At 32.8% G+C, this 23,590-nt stretch overlaps 1 protein-coding gene across 4 annotated transcripts in view; it reads left to right on the top strand.

Annotated features, from left to right (window-relative positions):
- COL11A1 (collagen type XI alpha 1 chain) overlaps positions 1 to 23,590 on the top strand; it is a 196,770-nt gene that overhangs the window by 84,242 nt on the left and 88,938 nt on the right. For all 4 annotated transcript variants that reach the window (XM_077905647.1, XM_077905645.1, XM_077905646.1 and 1 more), the window contains 16 exons: positions 493 to 546; positions 659 to 712; positions 890 to 943; positions 2,137 to 2,190; positions 2,311 to 2,355; positions 3,691 to 3,744; positions 4,174 to 4,218; positions 4,475 to 4,528; positions 4,977 to 5,021; positions 10,170 to 10,223; positions 11,344 to 11,388; positions 12,527 to 12,580; positions 12,661 to 12,705; positions 17,911 to 17,964; positions 19,527 to 19,634; positions 22,530 to 22,583. In XM_077905647.1, coding sequence (XP_077761773.1) covers positions 493 to 546; positions 659 to 712; positions 890 to 943; positions 2,137 to 2,190; positions 2,311 to 2,355; positions 3,691 to 3,744; positions 4,174 to 4,218; positions 4,475 to 4,528; positions 4,977 to 5,021; positions 10,170 to 10,223; positions 11,344 to 11,388; positions 12,527 to 12,580; positions 12,661 to 12,705; positions 17,911 to 17,964; positions 19,527 to 19,634; positions 22,530 to 22,583 — 873 coding nt within the window. The remainder of the gene's footprint in view (positions 1 to 492; positions 547 to 658; positions 713 to 889; positions 944 to 2,136; positions 2,191 to 2,310; positions 2,356 to 3,690; positions 3,745 to 4,173; positions 4,219 to 4,474; positions 4,529 to 4,976; positions 5,022 to 10,169; positions 10,224 to 11,343; positions 11,389 to 12,526; positions 12,581 to 12,660; positions 12,706 to 17,910; positions 17,965 to 19,526; positions 19,635 to 22,529; positions 22,584 to 23,590) is intronic.

Below are 23,590 nucleotides of genomic sequence, written 5' to 3'. Positions count from 1 at the left end.
TGGGAGATTCAACTATGAAAAAAGACAATTATAATTCATGTGATAAGTTGAATAAAAGAATAAATATGTAGAAGAGGATCTCTAAAAAATGAAGGGGAAGGTGAAGGAAAGAGGATTGGAAAGAAAAGACGAATGAGATGGATGGTTAAGAGTGTTTTCAGTCAAGGGAAATGTAAAACCCAAGATTTCGGGATCAAAATGAGTGAGGATTTTTTTTAAAGATTAAAATATCACTTTCTTTTGTTTAAATGTAATCAGATCTCCATAAACTTAAGAAGATAATGTGGCCCTCTTTTTTTTTTTGCGAGGAACCTTTTAGAAAAATTGATTTTCTTCTGTTTTATGTGAACTTTTATGTAAGAAATAATTTTCTTATGCCAAAACGTTTAAGGGAAAGCTAAGAACATAGAAATTTCTAAAACCATCTCAATGTGATTCAGTGCATTGACCAAAAATTCCATAAAATGAATAAATTTCAATGTTTTGATATAGGGCCCTCGTGGTGTTCAAGGTCCACCTGGTCCAACGGGAAAACCTGGAAAAAGGGTAGGACTGGTTTTCATTGTATTGATGATCTGAAATCATCAGTTACCTTGTTTCCTTTTACTTTGTGCCGATAGGAATCCTTTATACTTAGTCATGTTCTTGGCATTACCAGGGTCGTCCAGGTGCTGATGGAGGAAGAGGAATGCCAGGAGAACCTGGAGCAAAGGTCAGGAGCTTGTACATTTCTATATTTGGATCTTGTATGTTAGTTCACTCCTGAAAATGTTATATTTTATGACAGAGTTTCCTGTATGAATGAATCTTTCACATTTAAATTACAGTATATAATTAAGTTGGGAATATGATGATGATGATGATGATGATGATGATGATGATTTTACAGGGAGATCGGGGATTTGATGGACTTCCAGGTCTGCCAGGTGACAAAGGTCACAGGGTAAGGTATACCATTCTGTTACTTTGCATACAGGGAAAATACAGGGATATTATGAAATATATTAAAATTGATAGGCTTTAAGAAGTCAAAAAAAGAAAATTAATTTAAATATTTATGAATCCAATAATTTAGCAAAGTATTGCATCTACTACCTACTTTAAGAAAGATAAATAGAATTACACACAGTATCAATACAAGTTCATTATTTTTAGACATTAATCATGTAAATATAAATCCAGGTAGAATCTTTATGTACATGTATGTGGAAAATATTATATTTATACAAAGCCAAGCATGGAGATTGCATTTTGCCTCTAATTTCTTGCCAATCATCTTAATGTGCCTCTTATAATTTGTCTATGGAACTATACTTAATAGAGGCCCCTTTAGACAGTCTGTCATTGCTCTAACAATATACTGGGCACTGTATTTTATTATCCTGTTCCATGGTGCCCAAAGATAGAGACACCACAAGCTATTTCTTGTGATAATATGAGTTTGCAGTGCAATGCAAGAGCTTATAATTTGCAAAAGCTAAACAAAGCACCATGCTGAACAGGAATCCAGTGGATATTTTTAGTGGGAAATTAAGCAAAGAGGCTGTCTCTTGGGCAAAGGACAGCTTTGGATCTTCACATTTCCCTTCTTCAGAAGTAAGAAATGAAGATAAGAAAAACTTTACACAAATAATATAAAAAGACAAGAGTAAAAGAAAAGAGAATACCAGAGATGTCAAGCAAGGTATTTAGTATATACCTACCATATGTCAGGAGAAATACACAATTTTGTTTTTTAAAAAATTAAAAATGTCTTTAGTTATCTTGAATTGTGCTGATTTATTATGAATCTCTTAGAAACAGAAAATAATTTAAGTTAAATTTAAATTACCAAAGTGTATCCCTGTTTAAGACAATCTTCAGTAAAATAATTTTCTAAATGATTTAATTTATATTAAGTGTCTGAAGATTATTTTAGGTATTTTATTCAAACCTTTTTTTTTTAATTGAAGGAACTTTTTTTTTAGCGTAGCAATGTATAAAGTCATTTAATGTAAAATTATGATTTATCTCCACAGTGTTTTGAGGAGGACAAAGAAAGTATAAGTTTTCCTGTCAAACTGGATAGCTATAGGAAACACTTCTAAAAATTCTGCCTTGTTTCATTTTCTCATCATATTTGTATTTATTTAATAGGGCGAACGGGGCCCCCAAGGCCCCCCTGGTCCTCCTGGAGAAGATGGAATGAGGGTATATTAAACTTCATTTATTTTAAGAAATATTTAAAATGAAAACATAAGAGAACAAAGTCATGTTGAATTGATGTGTTGTCTGCTTGCACTTCCCTCCCATTCCTCTTGTCAATTACAGGGAGAAGATGGAGAAATAGGACCACGGGGTCTTCCAGGTGAAGCTGTAAGCAACTTTCTTTCTTTCTCAATAATACCCTGTTTTGGAAGAATAGTGACTGGTGTTTTACATATAAAGTCAATGATAAACTCAGGTAATTATAAGCTAACTAACCAGGTAATTGTTATGGGAAAGCATTTTAAAAGAAGAGATAGCACTCTTTGATATACAGAAAGTCTTGGACAATTGAGAGGAAAGAAATGTAGAATAGAATATTTTTTTCAGGCAAAAAAACTTAGTTTTTATTGCTGTGTCCTTGTTTTATTTGATTTTCTTATGTCAGATATAAGGATAAAATATGCTAGATTATATTATTTTTTTCTACCGAATTATACAAATGAGGAAACTGAATTGGGAAAGTTTAGCTAAAGCTAGCTAATCAAAACTAGCCAGGCCAGACTCTAACCATACTAGAGCCAGTCTTCTTAATTTCAGTCCTAGCCTGTCACATTACAGAGCCTGTCAACTCAAAGGCATAAGAGCTCAAGGGAATAGGAGAGGCAGTAAATTACTGTACTCATTTTTCTAAAGAAGGAAAAGAAGATGGAGCAGATGAAGGAGGGGGAAAAAAGAAGAGAAGAAATTAAGTTTAAAGAATAATAATTTTAAAAAATCTCTCAGAGAAATGGTTTGTGTAATCTGCATATATAGTTTATCTAAACAGTAGTTTGTTTCTTTCTCTTCATGATATTGTCTCAAGAAGGAGTTTACCTAGGGGCGCCTGAGTGGCTCAGTTGGTTAAGCATCTGCCTTTGGCTCAGGTCCTGATCCCAGGGTCCTGGGACTGTGCCCTGTGTGCCTTGGGTTCCCAGCTCCAGTGGAGAGTCTGCTTCTCCCTCCCTCTCTCTGAGCCTCCCCGCTGCTTGTGCTCTCCCGCTCACTCTCTCTCTCCCCCTCAATAAATAAAAATCTTTTTTAAGAAGAAAGGAATTCACCTAATACAAAAGAAGAAAATCGGGATTTTTCTATATGATTGAATAATAAGATTTAATAATTTTCAGTGTTGCCATTTAAAGCAGAAAATGACACAAAACTGACATAAAATATTAAGCCATTTCCCATTTTGAAAATTCCCCTACTGATTCATATGTAAATTTATAGAATCAAAGGTACACAGTTTATATGCTAAAACTACCTGTTATCCATTCTGGGTTTTAGATCAGTATAGACATGAGATATTTGTGTTACATAAAGATAGCATTTTAAACACAATCGGCAGTGTGTTAATAGAAGATGCACAGATATTTTTACTCTCAACATTACATTAAAATCTCTTTAGAGGAGGAAGTATATTTTGAGGGCATTTCTTATGAGGACATGCTATTTTTTTTTTCCTTCTAGGGTCCACGAGGTTTGCTGGGACCAAGGGGAACTCCAGGACCTACAGGGCAGCCTGTATGTATTGCTGGAAATATTCAGAATTTTCTAGGGAAAGCTTGTTCAGACACTTTAAAGCTCAAGGCCATGGCAGGATTCAGTAGACAGCTAGGTCTTTACTGCTTTATTAGGTTCTAAGACATAATGATTCTGTCCATCGGTAGATGGATTATTCTCCACTCTACCCCTTTCTTTCCCTTTTAGTTTATCTACTTTATTATTTCATATCAAATTTCCAGTACATAGTGGAAAATGCTGCCAGGTTGTCTCCAATGTGGACATGGAGAGGAAAGTATAGACCCTGCCTTTTTCCTCATCTCTAAATCCTAAAATGATTTTTAGATACCCTAGGCCAGTGGATGTCATGCTATTGTTTTAATTTTCTGTTGTAGCATTTAAATTTCTAAACATCTATATATATATATTTTTTCTTTTTCTTTATTGAAGGGTATTGCAGGTGTTGATGGCCCCCCAGGACCAAAAGGAAACATGGTATGTAGAAAACATCTGTAACATAACTCATTTCTGCAGTCTAGGTATTAACCAACAACTTTTGTTGCTAAATCTAAAATAAAAATTTCTTGCAACGTTTTGCAAAGCCCATTAGCTTCTGCTAGCATTAATGTTTTGCAAGATTTTCCAGATTCTCCATAGGGAAACTGATTTGGGGACTGTTTTTCAATTGAGAAGAAGAAAAAAAATATGTGAAATAGCTCTATTAAAGACTCTTTATATTTTTCTCTGGCAGGGTCCCCAAGGGGAGCCTGGACCTCCAGGTCAGCAAGGGAATCCAGGGCCTCAGGTAAGTCTAAGCCGCCGCAGCTCCTTTGAGGTAATGGGGTAAGATGCTATCTTTTCATGAGAAAACTGACAGCCTCAAAATTTTCTGTGTAGGATTAAAAATGTTTGCAATGCAACGGTAGGAAGATAATTTTTTTTTAATTTGAGCAAATTTGCAGAGGCCCCTTTTTTGTCCAAGAATAAAATGAGTCATTCAGTGTTCATGGAATGCCAGGACGAATAGCCACACCTGCAGAAGGGTTCTGAATAGGATCACATTACAGTCACCCTGCCAAAAGAGTAGCCTGTGTAAAATGCCTCATAGTGTTCCAAAACTTTCTGGGAAATGTGGGGAATGTATATAGATTCTCATAACTCATTTCTTGTGAAATAGAAGGTTATTTTTCTGTTTTGAAAATGTATTCTTGTGATGTGATTCCTGACATATGAAATAAATTCTTTTAAAATAGGGTCTTCCTGGTCCACAAGGTCCAATCGGTCCTCCTGGCGAGAAAGTAAGTCACTCTCTTGTTCTGGCAATGTCTGCTCACCAATTCTGGGTTGTCAGCCTTAGGCAGAAGCGAGGTCTGCCTTCTGTTTTTGATAAGATGGCTCAGCACATAAGGAATTAATCTGGAGTAAAACCTTGAGAGTACAGTGTGTAGGGGAAGTCATTCATACTTCGCTGAACTATAAATGATAAGATTTCACATAGTTCCATTTGGATAGCTTCCAAATGTGACATTCTCAGCTATATTAATTTTAGAAATGTACTGTTATGAATGAATGTTTTCTCTTCATTTTGGTTCTCCTTTTCTTTCTCATTATTTAAAAAAATGTCATTAGGTTTGCTTGTAACAAAGGGTTTCTAGCAAGATCTGATTAAGGGAAATTGTGAAGTTATCATTCCCACCATTTTTCATGTATGAATGGCAAAGGATGTTCTTGTTAATAACTCAGTGTCTGTATCAAAACAAGAATAAATCTTTAATTAAAGAGATGTCTTTCTCCCTGATATCTTCGTCCAGATTCCTTAAGTAATAGTTTCTGTCCTCTGTAGTTACAGTACAATATTAGCTGGTTCATTTTCAATATCTCTTCCTGTTATTTTCATTGATTTCTATGAACGTATAATTTAAAAAATAAGCAATTTTATTGGGGTATAATTTTGCATCATAAAATTTCACTCATTTTAAGTGTACTGCTCAATGATTTTTAATAAATTTACAGAGTTGTGCCACAATAAAATTTTTTAGAATATTTATACCACCCCAGAAAAAAATCTTTTGTTGATTTGTACTCCCTGTACCACCCACAGATTTAGACAACCACTAATCTTCTTCTCTCTGTTGATATACCTTTTCTGGACATTAGAATGAAATACATGAATGCATTTAAAATATGAATTTAATCATATAAATGAATATATAATATGTGACCTTTGTATCTGGCTTCTTTCATCTGGCATAAAGTTTTCAGGTTTACTCATGTTGCAGCATACATCAACACTTTTGCTCCTTTTTATTGCATTTCATTAATGAAATATGCCACTTTTTGTTTACTTATTTAGCAGCTGATGGACTTACGTGTTTGCTCTTTTCAGCTGTTATGAAAGTGCTGCTATAAATATTTGCATAGAGGTCTTTGGACATATTTTGAATTTTTTAGGGTAGCACATAGAAGTGGAATTTCTGGTTTTATGATGAATTTAATGCTGAATATTTGAAGAAGCTTCTAACCGGTTTTCCAAAGTAGTTGCACCATTATTTCCTTCCTATCAACAAGGTATGAGGATTCTGGTTTCTCCAGATCTTCATGAATGTTGGCTTTTCTTCTTGATTATGGTCATTCTTCTTAGTGTGAAATGGTATCTCACTGTGGTATTAATTTGCATTCCCAAGTCACTAGTGATGTTGAGTATCTTCTCATGTGCTTATTGGCTATTTCTGTATCTTCTTTGGTAAAATATCTATTCAAATATTTTGGTAATATTCTGATTGAGTTATTTATTTTATTATTAGGTTGTGAGAGTTAACATCAAATTTAAGTAGCCTTTAACGTACTCTTTTGTGTGTATTATCTGTATGGTATGGTATTAGAGATCTATTGGAAAGTGCCCTTTGAAATAAAGATGTACCAAAAGCAATTTCAGATCTTTACTTTAGATCAGAAAAATTACCTTGGGCCTCTTTTGCCATACTTTAGATTAGTTCATTATGACCCTACTATATTCATACTATTATTTGAGCATAAGCCTATTAAATTTTCTACCATGCATTGGATTCCTTTTTTTTTTTAACTTTTTTTTTAAGATTTTATTTATTCATTCATGAGACACATGACACACACACACACACACAAAGAGAGAGAGAGAGAGAGAGAAAGAGAGAGGCAGAGACACAGGCAGAGGGAGAAGCAGGCTCCACGCAGGGAGCCTGACACAGGACTCAATCCCGGGACTCAAGGATCAGGCCCCGGGCTGAAGGCAGCGCTAAACCGCTGAGCCACTGGGGCTGCCCATGCATTGGATTCCTAAGAGGAATTTTCTTAGGTAAACTAGTATATCTGAATTCCCTTTGTAAAGTCAAAGGTAAAATATGGGAACTGGTTCATTGTATTTGTGGTAAGAAGAGAGCACAATCTGTTTTTTCTCTAATCTGAACATATATAGTTTGTGGGTTCAAAGACAGTCTGCTTTTATCAAAAGAAGAAAGGAACTCAAGAACATGAGAGAAGCATGTTCTATTTATATTGCATCTATGATGTATTTTTTATTTTACATCTATATTACTTTTCTTTATGATGTATCATCATACATTTCTGTATGATGTATATGTGCTTTTATTTTACTTGTGATAAAATATTTTATAAAGTTTGTTAGTTAACTAAATTGGATAAAACAGCTATATTCTTTATCCTGACATTTTGATAACTTAAATATACTGAGCTTCCTGTTATTTGATTTATAATGTCGGACTTGACATCACTCATATATTAATTGCTTTAGAGAAAACAAATAGTATTATATAACTCTTTGAGTTAAGAATGAAATAACAAGACACAAAATAAATATTAAAGGCAAGAACATTGAAGCATAGATATGGACCTAGGTTCATTTATACTGCAACTCTGTCACTTACTAACATTAGTTTGCCCAAACTCTTTAGATAATGATATTTCATGGAATTGTTTGAGACTTAAAATGGACTATATATCAAAAAAAAGGACTATCTATCTACCTATCTATAAATCACTATAATTCATAGAAACACAATACACAATAATTTTCATTATTTTATTAAAATCTAAAAATCTATGACATTCATTCATTCAACTTTATTCCCACCCCTCCAGAGAAACAGCAAGTAGTTAAGAAAGAAGATAAAATATTATGCTATCATGGAACTTCCATTCTAAACAGATGGACTGATTTTAACTTGTTTTTTCCTCCAAATTTTTATTTAAATTCCAGCTAACTAATAAATAGTGCAGTATTAGTTTCAGGTGTAGAATTTAGTGATTGATCACTTACATACAACACCTGGTGCTCACCATGACATGTGCACTCCTTAATCCCCATCAATGTGTTTAACCCATCCTCCACTCACCTTCCCTACAGTAATTATCAGTTTGTTCTCTATAGTTAAGGGTCTGTTCCTCAGTTAGCCTCTTTGTTTTTCCCCCATATTCATCTGTTTTGTTTCTTAAATTCCACAGATGGGTGAAATCATATGTTATTTGTCTTTCTCTTACTGAATGACTTATTTTGCTTAGCATAATACTCTCTAGCTGCATCCATATCATTGAAAAATGGCAAGATTTCATTCTTTTTTATGGCTTATATTCTAGTGTGTGTGTGTGTGTGTGTATCTACTTTATCCATTCGTTTACGGACACTTGGGCTCTTTCCATAATTTGCTTATTGTTGATAATACTGCTATAAACATTGGGTTCTTACAGATATGTCTCCTGAGGCAAGGGAAACAAAAGCAAAAATAAACTATTGGGATTTTATCAAAATAAAAATCTTCTGCAACAGCAAAGAAACAATAAACAAAACTAATAGACAACCTACAGAATGGGAGAAGATATTTGCAAATGGCATATTTAATAAAGGGTTAGAATAAAAAGTATATAAAGAACTTAATCAAATACCAAAAAAACCCCCCACAAATAACCAGTTAATAAATGGGCAGAAAACATGGATAGACATTTTTCCAAAGAAGACATACAGATGGCCAACAGACACATGAAAATATGCTCAACATTACTCATCATTAGGGAAATATAAATCAAAACTACAATGAGTACCACCTCACACCAGCCAGGATGATTAATTTAATTTTATAAAAAGTTATTTACAAGATTTTTAATATTCCTAGTCCCTTAAATATAGCAACAACAACAAAAGCCATGTAGTACTGACCATAGGTCATTGTCATATGAATATCACAACTGCTGATAAGAAAATTAATACAATAGTTCTGCATTTGTGCTCTACATACTGTTTTGAAGAAATAAGACCATAGTCTTGAGAGCAGAAGATGATTTATGTGCCAGACACTGCCATTAAAAATACAGTGTTTTACAATGGTTATTATATAATGTTAGATTACTTGACTGAAAATGACTTTGCAGAAGGACAAATTGAAACATTTGGAACCTTTAAATGAGATGCAGCTATTGTTCGATTTAAAGGTTATTTTGATTTTTTTTTTGTTGTTGTTCTGTTGTGATTTAAGTTACATCTCTTGTAAATTCTAGATTATCAGTATATATGTGTGTGTGTATATACTACACTTTTCTTAAATACTCTCTGAGAATGGAAATGGATATTGTGTCCAATATCTAGCCTCACATATATATCTTTTACCCTTCAATTGTTTTTAAATTATGCCTAATTTCATCACTAGTAAGTAGTAATTATTTGGACTCTGGAAGCTTGATAAATTAATTATTCTCAGCAGAATGTCCATCTTCCTATCAAGAAAGAGTTTACAAGAATTTGGTGCTCATTCTTACTTTGTTCCAATTTTACTAATGTCATGTTGAAAGACATTTGAAATCTTCTATGGTTAAAAAGAAATTGGAGTAATGGGTTAAATAAATATTTAGTGTTAATAGTTGCATATTAGATTATGTCTTTGACATCAAAATATTGGATTTGTTTTCCTTTGTGTCCCATGAATAACTGTCACAATATAGCATATTTCTTAACATATTTTAATAATTAGTTGTGTTTCATTGAAGTTACCATATAATTATTTGAATTAGCACTCCTTAATATCTTTGATGGAAATGTGCAGTGTTTACTTCTTCAATGGTATAAATCCATATATTCCTGACCTATACTGTTTTTCTTTTTATTCTCTAAGCTCTAGTTTATTGGTATGCAAAAACTAATTTGTTTAATTTTTTAAAAAGATACATTTAGGACTACTAAGCAGGCCAAAAGTGAGCATGTTTTTGACATATGTCAAATTTGGTTTTCATTTATCTCAGTATAACATTTCCTACATACATTTAAAAGTCAGTTTGTTGCTTATAGATAAAAGCCAATGACTCATTAAGAATTTTATTAATAGTATATTCCTATGTAAAAGTCAGACTTTTCATTATTCTCATGTCTTAAAATAAAATATTCTCTTTCTCTATTTGATTAGGGACCACAAGGAAAACCAGGGCTTGCGGGACTTCCTGGTGCTGATGGGCCTCCTGTAAGTCATAGTTAGTCATCATTGAAATTTTGTATTATCTTCAAAAATAGATTTTACATGTGTTTTAGAAGTGATTTTCTTAAGTCAGTAATAAAAACAAATTGAGCCAGTAATTAAACATTGATACCTCTAAAATACAATTTCATCATGTCATTTCCATATTGCAAAGTCTAAGGATCATGCAGTGGATAAACTCATTCTAGTACTCTGGTATCAGAATCTCAAGATCTTCCTACTTCCTCATGAACTATCAGATCCAGGCAAACAGATCCACTCACTTTTCTCTCAGCATTCTCAAAATGTCTTTATTTCTATACCTTTTCCTGTGGTCTTTTTTTTCTCCATAGAAACCAGTTCTCCATTCTCTCTTACTTTTCAAAGTATGTTCCTGAAGGTCCATGAGTAATTTCTCACCACAAGTAAATTTCCTCAAACATCTTCCATGAAAATTCCTCAACCTTCAGAGATTTTTACCTTTTCTAGAAATATAGCAATGTTTATTATACACCAGTGCATAATAATACATAATGTAATTATGTAATCTCTGCAGTTATTATTTTTAAAAATTTGTTATTTATTCTTCTCAAACTGCATAGATTTTTGAGCTAGAATACAAAATTTTGAGTGGGTGTAATTGTGACAGAGTTATACATTTTTGTTTACTGACTCTCCATAATTTTATTATTAACTTTTAGTATTTATGATCTTGGTATATTTTCAAACATCCCATTCATATAGCTTAGCTGCCTTTTGAAGATGTATGCTTGATTGTTTGATCAATAAGCAAAATAGAAGTCAGACTGAAATAATTAACTTTCTGTAAGAACTATGATTAATACTGGGATTGAATTGTTAATGAAGGATCTGTATTGCTTTGTGTACTTTTCTCAAACTTTCATATACATTATGTAGTTGCTGAAACTTATATCCATTAAATATAAGCTTATTATGTTTCCTTCCAAATGATCCAATTTTCAGTGTTGTTTAAAGCCATAAGCCCTGATTCAAAATGTTCAATATCTTTTGACACAATAGATTTGAAAAAAGGGAACAATTTCATAGTGATATAAACTACCATTAATATTGCATCTTACTATTATTATGTTTTTACTAAATATAGGGCCATCCTGGAAAAGAAGGCCAGTCTGGAGAAAAAGGTGCTCTGGTATGTTACAAAGTATCCATGTAGATGTCCTGTCACTTTATGTCTAAGAGAAAATACCTTACTTTGGTCATCTTTATGATATATATATATCTTCTATGATCACTTAGGGATAAGAATATTAGAAAGTAAATACCAGAAAATACTTTGTATCTGCCTTGAAATATGTCTTTACTTTCTAAAGATTGTTTTGCTATCATTTAAATATAAATCATGATCTAGTAATTATTTTTTGTGTAAGGTATAATAAACAGAGATGTCTTATATAACTTTTAATTTTGTATTAGTAATTTTATAAATTAGATTACATTCTTTATTTTTTAAATAAATGTTTTCATGATCAGAGATAAATCCAAATTCTGCATATGTAGTAAATGTGGAATAAATGATAATAATGAAATTGGTTAAGAATTACTAAATAAACTGTTTATGTCACTCCTATATTATCTTTACTTATCACTCTCTGGTAACTTATAAACAAGAGGAGATTTAATTGTAATGATTTTATATTTATATTGTAAATATTTAATGATTATCAAAATATCTAAAAAAATTATTAAAATGAGAGCTTATTTGTTGTTAATACTATTTTGGATTACAAGAGAAGGGGGTAGGATCATTTTGTTTAGAGTTGCTACTTTTAGCTTCTTAGTAACATAATATTAAAAGACAGAATTATTATAGAAATTTTATGTCATATTTTGAAAATCATTTCCTTTAGGTGAACTAATTAAATGAAACCAGCTATGGAAAATGTATAATTTTGATAATCTTTTTGATGAAGTGAATTCTACAAAAGTTATGCCAATTTTCTGTTACAAATGTTTGTTTATTGTAGACATTGAGGACACCAGATATTTTCAGGTTTAGAAAGTTAGTTATTAATTATAGAATCATTCACATCATATATAATGTTTATATTAGTTTTGCATGAATATATGATACAAAAAATTTGGAGTAGGTAGAGCTAGTTTCATAGTTTGTTCATCACATCCGACTGTAGAACAAGTGAAAAACTCCCTAAGTTTATCAATAATAGAAAAATACCATATTCTTTTAGATTATTTGGTAAAATTATAGTGTGTGAATGAGTAGCGCTTTCCATGTATTATATATTTAAATTGCAATGGGTCTTTTTTAGGGTCCTCCTGGTCCACAGGGTCCTATTGGCTACCCTGGTCCCCGAGGAGTAAAGGTAAATGTTATTCTTTCTCACACCATTTAATTTCAATGCAAAATATTATAATCATTTAATTCTTCTAATTTATTCCATAGGGAGCAGATGGCGTCAGAGGCCTCAAGGGCTCTAAAGGTGAAAAGGTAAAATACAATTTATTTAGGTGATTTTAATTGCCATATATTTGCATTTATTCAACAGATATTTCATTTCCCAATATATTAAGTGATTGCCCTTTTTTTTTAAGATTTTTATTTATTTATTAGAAAGACACAGACAGAGAGGCAGAGACATAGGCAGGGGAAGAAGGAGGCTCCCCATAGGGAGAGCCTGATGCGGGACTTGAGCCCAAGACCCCAGGATCACCACTGGGCCCAAAGGCAGATACTCAACCATTGAGCCACCCAGAGGCCCCTTAAGTGATTACTTGATACATTACAATGCAAGCTTGATTTTGTACTGTGTATCCTGGAAACTTTTTTGAAAAAAAGATTATACCTCCGAGTGAGGACTGAATTATAGAACAGAAGCAAAGGTATATAATAAACAGAATCCTATATCCCTTTTTTCTTACATGTGTTTACCTTTTATAAATCATAGAGTTCCTTTATGAATAAATTAGCTACAGGGTTTATAAAATATCCAATTGTACACACAACAGAGAGATGTTTATTCCTTTCTTTCTTTACTAAAATCTCCAAAGTGCTTAAGCTAAAATGCAGTGCAAGAGTTAGAAATACCCTAAATCAATTGAGGAAGAGGAAGTCTTTATACATTAGACTGTATGCAAAGCAAAACTATTAATGAGAAGGAAATAAAGATTAAAACTAGGCAGAAAGGGATGAAGAATGCGGGATTTTTTTATAGAGCTTTTGTAGTTTGTCTTTGGACAAAGAAACTGAAATCGAGATTTTTTTAATGTAAATGTTTGTCAGTGTAGAGCCCCCAAATCCTTCAGTAATTATGTTAAAATAAAATGACATTTCTCACAGTCAGTATTGTTAATTCTTACTATAATATTACATTTAAAAAATAAGGATTAAAATAAAATGTAGCTTTGTTGAGAAATTATGGAACATAAATTTTGATTTTAAGGATAACTTTATTTCCATAATCATAATGTTATTAAAAGCAATAACATTTATAAATAATAAATAAATAAATAAATAAATAAATAAATAAATAAATAATAAAGCACTTTGTGTGGACTTGCTATCAATAAGGAATGGATAACAGAAGGGATGGATTTACATCCATTGTAATTTATTTTTCTGAAAAAGTAAAGAGTAACATATTGCCGCATTGTCACATTATATAACTATATTCAGTTCTACTGTATGAAAAATGTCATGCATTTGAAATGAACTCAGCTACTTTGATGAGAATCCCAGTTCTTATCCTCAGAGATGAACTTCAGAATGTAATGTCTTACTAAGTTGGTAGCTGAACACAACGATTGATTGGAGAAAGTTGAACTTGTAATTATTTGCAGATAGCTTATGCGAAAAAATATATAATTATATATGTGCACACATATATCTATTATCTCTGGAATTTTTAATATTAAGATATTTAAGTATCAATCCAAATTTTTCTCTGGAATAAGTGTCTTTTTTAGATTCTTAGGATTGACCCTGTTTAAAGGAAAAGTGTTAATTGAGATGGGAAAATTGTGAACTTACCAAAAAAGGTAGTGGCAAAATGACAGAGGTGAATAAAATTACAGCTGATGATTTACATGTGAAGATAAACTCATTGAAAAATATAAATTGCTTATATGTAGAAAAATAATTTGAGATTATTTGTTGTTTTGAATGGTGTATTGTCTCAGAAGCAACAAGAAGATATAGAGAAAAAGAATTAATATTTAAATTGAGAGTTAAAAGTTATCAGTTCCAATCCTATTCTCATACTAACTACACTGGTAAATTGAGACAGATTGTCTAATTTTGAGTCTGTTAAAATGAGGACATTGTCCTTAAAAACTGCTCATATTTATTTTAACTTTTGTTTTATTTAATACCTGTTATTTATCTAATCTAGTTTAGAGAAATTTTATATAAAAGTTAATGGAAACTTTTTTCTAATGAGTTCTCCCTATTTTCAGACTCTGAAGAATCATTAAATATTTATGAATTTTAATACCTATTATTTATTTTGTTTTTTTTTCTGAGTATGTATTATAATTGACCATTTATCTCAAAAGAGATAAGGAAGTTGAAACTTTTTTCTTTTTCCACATATCAACATTAATTGCTAACTAAAGGTGAAATAGCAAGTGAGTATCCTAACTAGTATTAAAATTCATTAGACCTAAAGGAAACAAAATTCTTTAGACCTACAGGAACATAAACCGATGAACCAAATGGCATAGGTGAATTCTTCTCTTATGCATCTCCTAAAACTCTCTTTCCTCTTTCCTTTTTTGAATATTAATTTAGAAGTAATAGTTTTAGGACTGGGAAGCTTAGTAACTTGATAGTGTCACTTGTAAGGATATACCTAAAAATTTAAGTCATCTTATTTATTTCTAATTTGTTTCTCTAGTTTATTTTCTAATTGTGAATGTATTGAAAGCAAAAATGTGACAGAAATAGGATATCACCCACTATGTTCTCTCCTGAAACAAAAAATACTTCCTGGAAAAATACTAAAAACTATTATTGATTTTTTTACTTAAATTGCAGTGTTCTTTAAACTAAATTTGGCAACTGTGTAATTACCTTTCTCTCTAGGGAGATAGGTAATGAAGACAATAGTCAATAGGAAGTTAAATGGTCATTTTCAGCTTTTAAGCCTCTATTATTGCCCAGTTGCATTCAGTATAGACAGAATGCTACGTACACAGCTTCTTTATAGCAAGAATGTTGAAAACATCATGTTTTTGTCTTAGCAGAAATTTCTAGACCTTTTAGAATTTTTACGTTTGGACAAGATACCAGATTGGATCACTTTTCCAGGTTTAGGTCTCATATATCCAAAATTACCTGATATTTTGTGGACCTTAACATACTTTGCTAAAGACTCACAGACATGTTCACTTAGTAAATATCCGTTTGGTAGATAGATGTTTATTAAATGCCATGGTTATTGAGGATTAAATATGCACTAGGCACTGGAAGCGCAGAGCCTAATTAGGCGTAAGTTTTTTTTTTTTTTTTAAAGATTTATTTATTTATTTATGATAGTCACAGAGAGAGAGAGAGAGAGAGAGAGAGAGAGAGAGAGAGAGAGGCAGAGACACAGGCAGAGGGAGAAGCAGGCTCCATGCACCCGGAGCCCGATGTGGGATTAGATCCTGGGTCTCCAGGATCGCGCCCTGGGCCAAAGGCAGGCGCCAAACCGCTGCGCCACCCAGGGATCCCCTGTTTTTTTTACCATTTAGTAAAAGAAAAAACTATGATCTACCGAGTGCAGGATGGCATGTTCTTACAATAATAAATGCTTAGTGGGAGTACATAGGACAGAGGGCTTAATTTTAAGGAGGGGGAGCGGGGAGTGGTAAGATTGAGGTCATGAGGAACTTCATAGTGGAATTATGAACTGAGTCTTGAAAGAAGATTAAAGGTAGACAGAGAGAGACACAGAAGGTAAAAGATTTGCAGGTGTGTGTATGACAATGACAACCAGTGCAAGAATTACAAATGGTTGGGTGGCTCAGGTCTTGATCTCAGGGTCCTGGGATTGAGCCCCACGAGGGGCTCTCTGCTCAGTGAGGAGTTGGCCCCTCTCCCCTGCTCAAGCTCTCTCTTTCTCTCTCTGAAATAAATAAATAAAATCTTTAAAAAAAAAAAGAATTACAAATGGAAATATAGGTAATTCAATTTTTCTAGTACTCAACTCAGGGTGTTGGGTGGGGGCTGATGGGAGACTCCAGACTAAAAATAAGACTGCCAAAGTGAACAAACAAGGACTAGATCATGGTCTGATGGGGAGGGGAGTTGGCACCTTATATTCATTATTAGCAATCTGGAACCACTGAGGTGTTTTAAGGTAAAAATTGATGTGATCAATTTTTTTTTATAGAGGTCATTTGGCAGCAGGATGTGGAAGTATATGTGCCAATCTTCCTAGCTCTGTTCACAAACTCAACCTGACATGTCCTTTTCTCAAACTTTGCAACTCACATCCATTCTCTCCTTTTTTTTTTCTTTTTAAAGATTTTATGTATTCATTCATTAGAGACATACACAGAGAGAGAGAGAGAGAGAGGCAGAGACACAGGCAGAGGGAGAAGCAGGCCCCACACAGGGAGCCCAATGCGAGACTCGATCCCAGGACTCCAGGATCATGCCCAGGGCGGAAGGCAGGCGCTGAACTGCTGAGCCACCTGGGGATCCCCATTCTCTAACTCTTAATTAAGATACCAACTCCCCCGTCAAACCCTCTTCAATTAACTTCTAGCTTTACTACCACCACCACCAGAACCACTGCCACCATCATAGTCATCATCATCATCATCATCATCATCATCACGTCTTTCTTAATCTGAACACCTATTCTTCCCATTAGTACCAAAATTAATGCAAATATACTACCTTCAGTTTTTACTGTTAAAAATCTCAAAATATTCCATAGTACTCTGAACAAAGAAATGCTTAATTAACGTTATTGAAAAATTAAATGGTTATTCCTTAGGAATTTAAATTTTTTATTCAAATTAAGAGACATTAAGTTTGTTCTTGAAGCTTACTTTTAAAAGTCTAGATTTCACTAAGAATGGTATGAAACATTTCCGTAGTCAAAATTTCTGCTCTCTTTATTAAAGGAGGCCCAGTTTTCAGTATTACTGATCTGTTGAGATAATGAACATTTTCCATGCATGTGTAAAGGATAATATTGGTTTGCTCATTCTTCATCTGAAAAGAAATTGTAATGTGGAACAGAAGTTGAGTAAGAAGGCATTTATCTAAAGCACATGGTACAAAATGCATAATATGATATTCTTTGATATGAATTAGCAAATTAAGGGTAAAGACATTTTATTTGGTAGTCACAGTTCTAGTATTCCAAAGTTAAGAAGATAATTATTTAAATATTTACTCTTTCTTTGTTCAAATGGCATAGGATAGATATATGTGGTTATAAGAGAATGATTCTTTCCCCCATAAGATGGAGAAGATTTAAAGGACACATTTGAGAAAACTTTCCTAGAGTAAATTAGAGCCAATAATAATAGAAAATGAGAAGATAGAGGTGATAAAGGTTAGCATAGGGAGAAGGAAGTTTCACAACAGGATTCTCAGAATGATTTTCCCTAAATTATCAGTGTTCATATTTTTATAGTCACATTTTAGATTCATCCAAACAAATCATTAAACACCTATTTTATTACTTTTGGTTTTCAGGGTGAAGATGGTTTTCCAGGATTCAAAGGTGATATGGGTCTTAAAGGTGATAGGGTAAGTAAGAAGAAAATTCATATCAGAGCATACATTTGTGTGTGTCTGTGCATGTGTGTACGTGTGTGTGTATATTCTTATATTTAAATATAGCAAGAACAGGTTAAATAAAGATGTTTGTATTATCTGACACTTTGCTGACTTTGGTTTTTATAAGAAGATTAAACATGTTACTTTTTGTGGATAAGATAGTATTCCAGATATTATATTAAATTTACATGTTTTCTATAGCCTATGTTTGTGTGTGTGCATGTGTGTATAAATTTGAGTAATATTTTTTATAGATATTTTCTAAATTGATCAAATTCCTTAAAAGAAGTAGTTTTATAGTTTTCTTCTAAATTTTGTAGTGAGCTATGCTGCTTGGAAACCATATATTTGCAACTTTCTTGTACTTCCATTATTAGTGACCTTGAATTTTTGAGCGTAAAAGTGGTTCACTTTTTTCTGGTAATGAACGTTTAGAAAATAAACAAAAATATGAATTACCTAAAGTCAACTAAACTAAATGTTTCATTGGGAAGATTTATTTTATATCTAACATAATAATACCTAATATATCTATCTAATTAAAGAAGCATACTGCAGAATATTTTTGTTTCCCTAAAAAGTACATAATGCCTGTTTCCAGAATGTGTGCAGTAACTTACACATTTCAGTCCCTAATATTATAAAGGTGAAACCAAGTCTAAAATGGAGACATTTTTCTTGTGTTCCAAACAGTGATTTCCAAAATTGCTATTGTCAGAGAGGAAAATTACTTTTTCCTGCTAACCTGCTAGATTCTTAGGCTGGAGCCCTGTAAAATTAGATTGACAAAAGAAAGATTAACAAGAGAAAAACAAACAAGTTTTTTTAGCTTGTGCCTCACGTTTACACCTGGGAGCACTCCGTGATAATTAACTTAAAGGGGTGGTTAGAATTTGGGCTTATATGGCATTTTAAAAAGGAAAAATAAATTTTTAGAGACATGACAACAAAAAGGATTGAATTTCTATGGCTGCAAATTGTGGGAAGGTAGATATATGGCAAAGTGATTGCAGACAAAGGCTAGTTAATAAAGTTTGTTATCTCTATTCCTCTGCTGTCTGCTTTTGGCTCCAGACTAAGCAAATCTGTATCCTGCATTTTTTTTTTTTTTTTTTTTTTGTAACCTGCTTTTAGCAACTTCCTTTGCATTTACTTTTCAAGTGCCTTCAGCTCAAAATAATCCTCACTCCCAAGTGGCATATTTTGGGGTTGATTATTCTGCCACCCTACACTATCTAACCTTGATCCTCATTTTTTTCTTTCTTTATACAACACAGATGTGTTAAAATTACTTTAATATGAAACATGGTAACCTCAGGCTTCTGTAGGTTTTCAAATGTCAGACTATATTCAGTTGTTCATTTCCTAATGGAAAGATTGATGAAGTCAAATGTTTTCCAACCTCTTTGTCCTAAATAAAGCATGAGGTAACAAGTGAGGAGTTGGAGAATATGACTTTTTATAGACCATAATCTGTTATTCAATCTCCAATATACTTTAAATTAAAAGAATGTTGCTACTCTGTGTTTCAGGGAGAAGTTGGTCAAGTAGGTCCAAGAGGAGAAGATGGCCCTGAAGGACCCAAAGGTCGAGCAGGTCCTACTGGAGACCCTGGTCCTTCTGGTCAAGCAGGAGAAAAGGTCAGTGAACAAATTTAAATTCACAGGTGCTCTCGCAGAGGATATTTCATTGTCATTTAAAAATACTTATAGTCATCCATGTCAGAAATCTAGAGGATTCACTACATTTCAAGCATACCCATATACTGTCACGGGTACAACCATGAGATGGGTACATACATCCTCTTTCACTCTCCCTTGTTGCCTATCCCCTCTATTCTCTTTGACCCTGCAGGGTCAGCAGCTCTTCAGGCTTTTGCACATTAGAAGTTAAGAATTTGTATGTGATTAACAAAAGATCAAAGATTCAATGAAAGATGGTCTACTTATTGTTTTGGGAGAAGTGGAGTCATCTTTGCTCCTCAAGTCAAAATGTACACTTTCTATTTTTCCATATAAACATGCATGTTTGCAGAACAAGTGTTTTTAAAAAAATACCATTGTCCAAACCCAACTTCAAGAGATTTTAATGTTAGTCTGGGGCTAACCCAAGCATTGCTATGTTTTAAAACAACCCCCAGGTAATTCTAATACTTTTTGGTTTCAGGGCCATTGTGCTATATGTAGTATGTAAAAAAATATTTTTAACCATTACATTTACATGTACTATTATACAGCATTGAAATCATGCCTTCATAGAGTATTTAGTGATGTGGCAAACAGCTTATAAATGTAACTATGAAGTTAAGAAAGAACTAGAAATATCTATGACAAGTATTATACTATTATGTACACTAAAGGAAAATATAAATAATAATTATTTCTTGGTAGTATAATTCAGGTGATTTCCTTCCTTTTAATATGTATATTCACTTTCCGAATTTTCTATATTGAACATGCTGTAATTCTATAAAATATGGAATTCCAAGCTACTTAAGAAAATTTTAATTTCCCTTCTTGCCATCCTGTCTCAGAAGAAAAATATATGAGGATTATATAGGCACTGTGACTAGATAAATAAGAAAACATTTCCTTATGTCAGGAATCCTGATGGAGTGGTTCTACAGTTTCACCCTCCCAGTTGCCAATTGGGAAATGATGAATATGTCATCGTGTTCAGGCAGGGGAAAGAAAGAATGGGAGAGAATCAGGGCTTTCTAGGCTGAATGACCCTTCGACTTCAAGTACTCCCTTACCAGTGGTTTTAGACTATTCTGGACCTTCCTCTCATCCTTACTCCACTTTACTCTGTGTAAATGATTCTGCCATTTCTTCAGAGGCATCAAGACTTTACCCCACAGTTCTTCATTTTCAATATTTTATTGGTATTTTCCCTTTACTGAAGTTGCCTATCACCATATTGAAAATGCAAACAAATTTTCTGTCTAGAATTTGAAATGACTCTAAAGTGAATGAAAGTTTATATTATAATACAGTAATTAACATAGAACACAAAGGCTTTGTGATCATAATTAGAGCATTTCATTAACCTTGAAATCAGTGGCATAAAACAGATATGATAACTTAATGCATCTAAAGGGACATCATTATAAGCATGTTTCTCAGGGCTGGTTTGCATATTTTCCATCTGAAGACTGCTTACCTATGCAGCGTTGATCTTGAATCAGACAACTCTTTAGTTCAATCTCTAATAACAAGGTCATGAACTATATTCCTATATTCTTGCCTTGATTCATCTAGTAAAATGTTTATTGTTTATAAAGTTACTGCTCATCCTTTATTGTTGCATGTAGTAATTTGGATTTGTTTTTGTTTCTATTCTTATTTTGTTTAAATGTACATGGGGAATAATGATACTATGTGCTTCCTAATGTTTAAGAGTTTGGTAAATAATATATATGAAGTGTGCTTTATAAAATCTTAAGGAAAATAAGTCTTAGTAAAATTCCACAAACATATTTTATTCAATTCACTCAATTTAATTTAATGTTCTCTCTCCCTGTATTTTTAAATTAATGCTTTTTTGCTCAGGGGGCAATTTTGGTAGTATAACATTTTGAATCTCTTGGTATTGTTACAGAACTTTGGACTTTGCTGTAATTTACCATTTGTTTTAGCACTTTATTTATTATTTTTAAGATTTTATTTATTTATTCATACAAGATGCAGAGAGAGAGAGGCAGAGACACACAGGCAGAGGGAGAAGCAGGCTCCCTGCAGGGAGCCTGATGCGGGACTCACTCAATCCCGGATTCCGGGATCACACTCTGAGCTTAGGCAGATACTCAACCACTGAGCCACCTAGGCGTCCCTATTTTAGCACTTTTAGATTGAGAGGTAATCTCATTGCGCTGGAACAAAATTGTGGCTCATTTAAGTCCCCACTTGCAGGAATTAACACTCCACAAAAGTCACTGTTATTTAGTTATAGTTCTCAACATTTGATACATCTATTAACCCAGATTTATCCAGATGTTTGAATAAAAGAAAAAAACTTTGCTCAAAAATTAGGTCAGAATTTCTTGGATGGTTATTTAAACTATTTAGTGAGAAACAAATAACTCATGATTGCTTGCTTTATATTTACAATGAGAAATGAAATAATTTTTAAAAAAGATGATTCACTTAGTTGGAATGATAAAATCTAAATGTAGTTCTAACTACATCAACTAACTTTAAATAGTTTTAATGCTGAAAAAGCTTAGGCAGTTTATTAATGCTTCAGAGTTCAGAAAGGGTCTTAGAATTCTCTTTAGCTCAGAGTTCTGTGTCCTCAAAGAAGGCGCTGTTACTTAGACAAAGTTAGCAAACATTATAGAATTAGAAATATGTCCAAAGCAATATTTTTCCTATTTAAATGAGGAAATATATTGTAAATAAAGTGTGGTGAAAACTTGCAACTCTTCCTTTTAAGTATTCAGATATGTGGTCCTAACTTTCAGAAAACTAAACTCATTGTTTAAACTTAATTCAATTTAGAATTTTTATTTATTATTATTATTTTTTTAACTGTAGGGGAAACTTGGTGTTCCAGGATTACCAGGATACCCAGGAAGACAAGGCCCAAAGGTAAAACAGTTAGCTTGATTTTTATAGCTTATCAACATTTTGAAGAAATTAATCACACATAATTACATTTCAGTTTGTAACATAGAGATGATAAATCCTTAAAATATAATTTCACAAGGGAAAGGCATGGAGCTCATGGGAACCCAGTGTGCATGGAGCTCAGAGAGCCTAGGTGATTATGGATTGGAGTATTTTATCAGATGAGGTCGTGAAAGGAAGGCATAGACAGCTACTTCCTTGTCATTGGAATAAGGACTATTCCAGGGTGACATCGTAGTATATCTAGAAGTTATAATGAGGATGATAGGTGATGGAAAATAGCTTTCAATTTCATTTCTGGTACCCTAAGGGTTGGAATTTCTATTTGCTGCTTAAAAAAAAAAAAAGAATTACAATACATCTTTCATCATCTTTATTTTCCCTCATTTCCACAGTATTTTGTTTCCTAGGGCTACTGTAACAAATCTCCACAGACTTGGTGACTTAAAACAATGGAAATTTATTCTCTTACAGTTCTTGAGATCAAAAGCCTAAAATCAAGGTGTCAGCAGAGCCTCCAGTCCCCTCAAAAGCTCTGAGAGAGAGTCTGTCCTTGCCTCTTCTAGCTTCTGGTAGTCCAGGGAAGTCCTTTAGTTTGTGTCTGCTTAACTGCAATCTCTGCTGCCTTCTCCACATGACCATTTTTTTTTTTCTATATCTTCTCTTCCGTCTCTTATAAAGACACTTGTCTTTGCTCTTAGGAATCACCTGGGTAATCCAGGATGTTTCATTTCAAGACTCTTCGCTTAATTTGCACCTACAAAGACCTCTTTTTCCAAATAAGGCAACATTTCATGTTACAGAGACTTGACTATTGGATATATTGATTTGGGGCCACTATTCAATCCACTATAGAACTTGAATTCCATTTTTAACTATTTAAAATATATATTTTAAAATGGATGATTTTTAAAATATATTTTTACTTTGGTGTACTACTTTTCCTCAAGCTAATCATAAAACTTTGT

The sequence above is a fragment of the Canis aureus genome, chromosome 8, assembly GCF_053574225.1.
Source record: "Canis aureus isolate CA01 chromosome 8, VMU_Caureus_v.1.0, whole genome shotgun sequence".
In the NCBI taxonomy this organism is placed as follows: domain Eukaryota; kingdom Metazoa; phylum Chordata; class Mammalia; order Carnivora; family Canidae; genus Canis; species Canis aureus.
The sequence above is the reverse complement of the archived record's forward strand: the minus strand, read 5'-3'. Positions and strand labels throughout refer to the sequence as shown.